Below are 7,935 nucleotides of genomic sequence, written 5' to 3'. Positions count from 1 at the left end.
CAAATTTTCAAAAAATGGGGGGGGGGCAACTTAACGTTTTTAAAGGTTACTTTCTTCTATCATGTTTCTATACTAAATTGTACTCCTAGGCATGCGCCATTCTTGTTTTTTGGTTATCCTGAATCGAGGGGTTAGTCGGTGTGGTAATCTTTCGTACACATGACTGGTAGTCACTCAGTGGCGCACCCAGAAAAAAAATTCGGTGGGAGTTATTGAAATTAGTAAATCCAAAATGTTAACATAAATTATATTTTTAATAAACAAAAGATTACACAGTTACACTACTTTGTCCGAAAAAAACAAAACGTAAAAGAAATTATTTATGACTAAAAATATTAAGTTAAAGTAAGTTCTAATTTTCTAGGTTTTTGTGCGAATTTCTCTAAAATATTTTCCACAGAAGGGGTCATGTTTCTATAAATGTTTAAAAGAGTTAAGCCATTTAGTCGGTTTTCGGAAGAACTATTTCTTAAATAATTTTTGAGTCTTCTCAAAGTTGAAAAACTACGTTCGCCCTCCGCAGTAGAGACAGGCAATGTAGCTAATATAGCAAGTAATACCCTAATATTTGTAAAGGTGTCTGTAACGTGTTGTAAAGCACTTAAGGCATCTCTGGGTCGATCTTCATTTGGCAATCTGGCGATTGCTCTGTACCAAAGTCTAAGTTCGGCAACTAGCCCATCTATAGTTCCTGTCAAATCTTTATAAAATGATACTAAAGACTGGAATTTAGTTAAGGTTTCCTCGGAGAGAATGGTCGGATCTTTGGGAAATAGGGAATGATTAATTCATAAACGATTGTAGGAAAATATTATTTTTAAAAAATCTATCGGTGCTTAATTTCGGGGGGGGGGGGGGTTAGTGCGCCACTGTAATCACTGCTATTCCCGTGGTAGTCTCTGGTATTCCTGTGGTCGTCTATGGTAGTCACTGGTATTCCGAAGGTAATCAGTGGTATTCTCTGGTATTCCCGTGGTAGTCAATGGTAATCTCTGGTATTCCTATGGTAGTCAGTGGTAATAGTAGATGTATTTATTTGACTTTTACTTAACCCAAGATAAAAGATATAAAACCTGGAATCAAAATTTAATTAATAATTTTGACAATATACTGACGCTTGCAAATGCCAAATTTTTCTTACAAATCTAATTATCTTTAAAACTACTAGTTTTTCGGATATTAACCATATAATAAAAAAAACGTACAATTACACGTAGAATTCAAAAATGCATTCAAATACAATGGGTTCTATTTAAAAAAATGTACCATTTGGGCGCCCTACTTTGTGGGCGCGCCCTGTATAATTCCAAATATTTTTAAAATGTGGAGAATATTCAACCATATCATAATACAAAAGGCTCTATCGAAAAGTCTGATCTTCAAGGCATTAAGTTACTCCGCGCAATCGTTGACTCACCCTGTACAACTGTTTCATGGGCATGCCGCCGCCAGGTCTACCCGAATTATCCGAAAAACACGTTATTGTTATGAAGGTAAGCACACCACTTTGCCTTAAGTAGTCATTCAGATGTAGGCGGTTATTATAATTTTCAAAGAAGGACTTTTTCGCATCATTTTTCTTACTGTTTTGCGAATTTTGCATAGATAAAAGTAAAACCTGAAGGGGTTCACAGAATGAGATAAGTACCTAAGCATTTTCCGAATAATGAATCAAATCCACCCATGTAAATCAGATTTGCCTATGGAGGATCTGTAAAGGATCTAGATCATTTTAGGACAATCTTGATCTAGGTGCGGATCTTTGATCTGGATCTAGATCTAGAATTAAAGGATCTTGCCCAACATCGGTCGCAGTCCAGATACAACTCCTTATCTCGCTGCCACCTGTGTGGTAGTCTGGAGTAGTCACTGGTATTCATGTGGTAGTCTCTGGTATTCATTGGTGGTCTGTGGTATTCATGTGGTAGTCTCTGGTATTCATATGGTAGTCTCTAGCATTCATGGGGTAGTCTCTTGTAGTCACTAATAGTCTGTGGTAGTCTTTGGCAACTGGTAGTCTTTCGTACAACATTTTGCTCATGTATTACCCCCTCGTCCTGAACGTAGCCCTCCATAACGCATTTTGCTATCCGAATCTGTGTGAATTAAAGCTTGCGCCATCACTGTTAAACCATAAAAAAATTGTTTTTAAAAATAGGGGAGGGGATAACAACGTTTTCAAAAGGCGTTTATTAATATATTTTTTGTACGACATCGTATCGTTCATCATGCGCCCAAATGCGCCGTAAACAAATCTTTGCGCCAGTATGGTATATTTCATGGTATATATTGTTTTAAATGTCGCAGTGGGAATTCCCGCTACTTAACGACCGAATGAGAAATGTTAAATTATTGGTGAAACGAACTATAGTTTAATTTTAAATCCGACGTTATGTCTCCAGTTTCTTTTTTTCTTATGGAAGTAATTTTTACTTTTTGTAATCATCTCTATCTTTTAATAAGAAATAGCGCTATTAATTCGTCAAAACGCAAGAAACTACGTACGTTCACTACCCAAGACAAAACTTTGTAGGCAATTTAAAAAATGGTGATGTTTTTTACATTTTTGAAATCCGAACAAAATTCGCTATCAAATGGCACGAAAAGTAAACATTATTTCCATAAGAAAAAACAAAGTTGATGATGGTTAATCGGAAACGAAACGTCGGATTTAAAGTTTAAAACTCTGGGAGGTCGCAGAACATATCCGAGGGGGTTGCGAAATACAGGAGAATTTAAAAAAATTTTGCAATTAATTATATATTTAATAACGAAACACAACACAACTATTGTACACGATTTTATTATGTATTTAAAAAGAACTATAATTTATAGGGGACTCGGTAAAATACTCAACCGAGCGCAGTGTTTGAAAGATTGAGAACCACTGACCTAGCAAAATGTAGAAATGCGAAATAATATATAAAATTTAAAAAAATTCTGCATCGGCCGGGAATCGAACCCGGGCCGCTCTCGTGGCTGGTACAACGATTAGACAACCGACCATGACGATGGCTAGCATTTTAATAGACAGGGTGTCCCAAACTTAAAGGTCCACCTTGTACTAGCAGATACAGTACCTCAAAAAAGTATAAATTGTTAGATAAACGATCGTCCGATCTTGCTTCGTTTTCGAGTTGTGGAAGCTTGAAAGTAAAAAAAAGTGCCATCGCTATAACCTTATGTCTTGATTTATATTGTCAGTTTACTTCAAAATAAAAGACATGCTGTCCACGTTGAATCACCCCGGATTAACACCATTAATAGCTGCTAGGCATATTGTTCAGCAACGATTTTGTCACATGCGATCTAACAATTTATGCTTATTTTGAGGCTCTCTGCTATTATGCAGGGTGTCTTAAATTGAGTAGGATAACATGGCTATCTTTGTTATTATTATACTTACATATTCGGTTAAATTGGCAAAGTTGTGTAGTTTTTGGTGCTAATGGATATTCCGATGCGATATTTTGAAAAAAAATAAATCGTTTCGTAGATAATTAAAAAAAAGGGAAAATCCCCATTTTGAAAAAGTTCAAATTTTGTAGTAACAAAGAGAGCTATCGAAAAAAGTTTCAAATAAAAGTAGAGATATTCGATGGGATAAATTTAATGAACGTAGAAAAAATTTTTTTTAAATGGCGGTTTCCGAGATATTCACATCAACTTCCATATTTTAAATGGACGCCATATTGGATTTTACGTCACTCGATAGAGAAAAAAAATACAAAACCAGTGATACTAAACACGTAGTATCTCATTTGGGAATCAACCTTACATTTTTGCCTCAAACTTTATTTCAAGGCCTCCTAAGAAAATTATGCATATAACGGTCACAATTTTAGAAAATCTTAAATAAAACGAAAACCATAACAGATAGGTATAGGGCATGTAATAATTGATCGATGTAGAATTTTTTTCCACATTTGAAAGTGCAAAAAAATAAAGCAGGTTTCATTTGAAAAAATCAACTTTTTAAGGTTCGAAGTTATTAAACTTGACCATTAATTTTAAAACATCCTGTAGAAAGGCGATCAAAATTCAAATCATCCGCATGTAGCATCACTTCAGTATTGTTGAATTTGGAAGACTTTTTGAAATTCAAGTCAACGGAACCATAGGTACAGGGCGCTAAACAGAAGCAGTCAAACGTCAAAAATGTTGAAAAATCTTGAATAACTTGAAAACCTTTGATGCTAGGTATAGGGAAATGTGGAAGCATAAGCGTCTCGCTTAACTACTTGACGCTAAAAAGTCTTCTTGGAAAACATTCTAGTAGGCTTAGTCCTCTTAAGTGACTTCATAGCCTTTTAGAAGTCTTCCTCGCAACTTTATAGACATCTTTTTTGCAATATTTCAAGAACATTTTTTTCGAAACTCTTTGTAATACTCAAGAAATTAAAATTGACCAAGAAACGCAGTTATCGCATATTGACCAGAAAAAGACGATTTCTTCTACCCACGGAAACTGTACCTGGTCTTCTTTTCGTAGAAACCTCCTTCGATACAGTCTTGGCAGGTAATCTTTTTGTTTGAATTTCGTTAAAAATTACATGGAAAGCTTCATGAAAACCTTAAGAGTTTCCTTGCGAATCGTTGACTTCCTAGGAGTCTCTTTAAAGAAGCTCTCTCTAGTAAGAATATTCTTTGACTCTCAGAAACCCTTGAAATCTGTTCAGGAACGTCTTTGAAAGTTTCTTGTGAAAGGTTTGTCTTCTTATTGGAAGTAAGTTACAGAAACCTCTCAGGGATTCATCTCGAAATCCCAGTTAAAAAGCGTGTTATAAAGATTAGCAAAATTTTACTTGAAGTTACAGAATATGGCTACTTGGTAACGAAACGTATTGAAATAAAAAATTGTTATTGGAAGTCCATAGTTTTTGATATAGTTAGATACGATAAAAAAAAGTAAGATGTTTTTTGTATAGAAAAATATGTTTCCGCGCTCTTTTGGAAACAAAATGTAAAAAAAACGATGTATTTCTATTGCTATTAAGTGTTCCAGTGGAACCCCCAAAAAGACTATTGCGAAATTTAACAAATTTGTTCCTTGAGTAGATATTTCTGGATTTTTCCCGATGCGGTCTTCGGAAACGTAGCTACTATTTCCAAATGGCTGGGTATTTTATAAGGTGCAAGTTTGCCTCTACAAAATTCTCGTATCGAATCCAAAGTGACTTGCGATCCCGGTTTCGGTCGTACGCATGCGCATACCTCTTCGCCAAGGCGCTCGCTGTTTACGCCAATTACCTAAACAGCGTATAACGTTACATTTGCAACTTACTTGGGAAATATTACAAAAATTTCCAAAATGTCAGGGTGCTCGCCTAGCAGGTCTTCAATTTCTTTCGGGAAGATGTTTTCGCCGCCTCGTATGATCATATCTTTTAACCTGCCGACGACACGACCATAACCGTCTTCTTGAAGGACGAACTCATCGCTGTAAGCCCATTTTTGTTGCTGGGAGAGAAACTTATGAGAACATACCCAGTTCGGTACCATTTTCGGTCACAAAGCACCTCCTTGGTTTTCTCTGGATCATTCCAGTAGCTTTTTGATATTAAATACCCTCGCACACAAAGTTCGCCTGGCGTACCAAAAGGTACCAAGTTTCCCTTGCGATCCACAACTTTAGCTTCAACATGGTCCATAATGTATCCGACAGTTTCCGTGTTGCGATATTCCTTGTCGTCTATAAGCGATTGGAATGTTATACCGGTCATCTCTGTCGCACCGTATACAATCTGAAAACAATTAAAAGTATATTTACAACTAAGGAGTGAAATGGTACAGTAACATTCTGAATTTTAAGATGATCTTTAATAGCGTTTATAATGCTTGGAGAGCACGGTGACCCCCCTATAACTGCATCAGTAACCCATATCTTCTTATTCGATTTCTTCTGTAAATTAATTAGATCGACGTACATAGTAGGTGTGCCAAATACTATTGAACATCTAAAAAAAAGTTTGAGTGAAATGCAACTTTCCTATTATCAACCTTTCTTGTTCTAGAGCGTTTAAATTCGCAGTTGAGTTGTAAGTCGGCGACGGAAAAACCATCGTCTTTCCAAAATGTGTTCCCATTGCAATCTCTCCGACTACACCAAATACGTGAAACAATGGAAGTTGTAGACAAAACTTTTGTTGAGATTCATCTAAATTCATTCGTTTTCCAACGAAATAAGCAACGTTCAATATTTGAAAATGAGTTAGACAGGCGGCTTTCGGTAGCCCGGTGGTTCCCTAGGGAGTGACAGAATGACGTATCGAAATGCGTTTCATCACCGGCCTTACTGAGGAGAATTGAATATTACAAATGTCATCTGGGGAAACCTTGCTTTGCTGTTCTATACCCGTCTCATCGGCCATACCCAACACCTCGCAGTAGTTGAAAGTGCCTCTAAATTCAATCATAACGGCCTTTTTGGCATTTTGTTTTAAATTACCTCAGTTTCTGTTGAGAGATCATAATGATGGTTTTCAATGTGGGAACTTCGACGTTTCCACTGCTTAAGTCGGGGATTAACGTGCACAACTTGCCATAAAAATCTAGGGTTCGGTACACATCCGGACATACTAGAGCTTTAACACCGCACTTGTTTAAGCAGTACTTTAACTCGTTCGCCTCGTAACCAGGATTCAAGCACACCTACAACTTAGTGCAAATAGAACGTAGATTGCAAAACGTATCAACCGTTATAAGTCCCACACGAGCTGCGGCATACATCGTAGTGACCCACTCTATACCATTGGGCGCCCATAATCCAATTCGATCACCTCTCCCTAAACCCAAACGTCGAAAACCCGAAGCCAGTTGATCAGCATCTCGATGAAGTTCTGTGTAGGTAACTCTTCTATTATCGTACAATGATACAAACGCTTCAGTTTGGCCGTATCTTGCAGCTGCACTTTCAAGCAAATTAGAAAGCGTCATATACCGAAGAGGTTCACTGCCTGGATTGTGTAGGTAACTTAAACCCGTTTTTCGGCTCCTAAGGCAATCGGTTGGAAAAAAGTACAATTGAAAATCACTTACAGGGTATCACTTTCTTGATCATTCTCAATGGCTTGCATTTTGCAAACCGTTCACTTTACGTTATGATGTGTTGTATTTAGATTTGGGACTTATAACGTTGATCAAACATTCAATGTTATCCATTTTATTAATAAGGGAGCAAAGGTTGAATTAATCATTGACAGACATTAAAATCAACTAGGCAAAGTTCGAGTTCAAGAAATGGCTCCTACTTAAACAATATATCCCATGTTTGATCCAATTATACCCTTCACTTCAAGGTAACTGAGGTTTCTTGAACTTCACTGTCGCGAAACCACTCACTACGATATGGCAAAATGTCACCAAAATCATACACCATCCATTAAAAACCGCTGTACCCTTCCGTTGTCGTAGGAGGCTATCAACGAACTGTCAAGAACTAACATTTAAAAAAACCTTCTTACAACTCGCCACTCGGGTCCTACCAGTAACCGGTGCGTATAATTTTTAGTTTCCCATATAAGGCTAATTGTCTCTATGAAAGAAAGACCCTGTGTACAAGGCGGTTCAAATTTGTGGTTCACTATTGGGTTCTCCCTAATGACCAGAGATACGGTGTAGGTGATGAGAACTGAGATATTACCTATACATTTTTCAGTAGGGGAATTTTTGGCCTCACATTCGGAAACCAGACTTTTAATCCGGCTCATATTCAATAGCACTGATCCTTGACCTCTTAGAAATCGATTGGCGAAGGTTTGACATCGCTGCCTCTTTTCTTTGTCGAGTTAGACGAGGAACAGACGGACAGACAGGCGGACAAAACCATCACACAATTTTTTTTCTTTCGATATATTCCCCTTAAACCGAAAATGTCAAATTTCGTTTTCATTTTCCCTATCTTAAACGATCCGAAATAGATGGTTCTCGTTAGCA

General features: G+C 37.1%; 1 protein-coding gene across 1 annotated transcript; it reads right to left on the bottom strand.

Moving 5' to 3' along the window:
- Positions 1–4,844: 4,844 nt before the first annotated feature.
- Positions 4,845–7,605, bottom strand: LOC116166494 (medium-chain acyl-CoA ligase ACSF2, mitochondrial-like). The gene is made up of 9 exons (XM_031481456.1): positions 7,039–7,605; positions 6,697–6,994; positions 6,449–6,651; positions 6,297–6,402; positions 6,001–6,245; positions 5,792–5,957; positions 5,488–5,744; positions 5,299–5,440; positions 4,845–5,250 (listed from the first exon to the last, which is right to left on the bottom strand). The coding sequence occupies exons 1-9, from the start codon at positions 7,074–7,076 to the stop codon at positions 5,035–5,037; spliced, it is 1,671 nt and encodes a 556-aa protein (XP_031337316.1). The 5' UTR covers positions 7,077–7,605; the 3' UTR covers positions 4,845–5,034.
- Between the last annotated feature and the right edge of the window lie 330 nt (positions 7,606–7,935).

The sequence above is a fragment of the Photinus pyralis genome, unplaced genomic scaffold (genome assembly GCF_008802855.1).
Source record: "Photinus pyralis isolate 1611_PpyrPB1 unplaced genomic scaffold, Ppyr1.3 Ppyr1.4_LG3b, whole genome shotgun sequence".
Lineage (NCBI taxonomy): Eukaryota > Metazoa > Arthropoda > Insecta > Coleoptera > Lampyridae > Photinus > Photinus pyralis.
The sequence above is the reverse complement of the archived record's forward strand: the minus strand, read 5'-3'. Positions and strand labels throughout refer to the sequence as shown.

Bases quoted from the DNA above. Each gene is read 5' to 3' on its own strand.
- LOC116166494 (XM_031481456.1), bottom strand. From the start codon at position 7,076: ATGCAAGCCATTGAGAATGATCAAGAAAGTGATACCCT. The intron at 5,958-6,000 runs GTTGATAATAGG...ACTTTTTTTTAG, and splicing joins AACGCTCTAGAACAAGAAAG to ATGTTCAATAGTATTTGGCA. The intron at 5,251-5,298 runs GTAATATTTCCC...TACGCTGTTTAG, and splicing joins CTGACATTTTGGAAATTTTT to GTAATTGGCGTAAACAGCGA.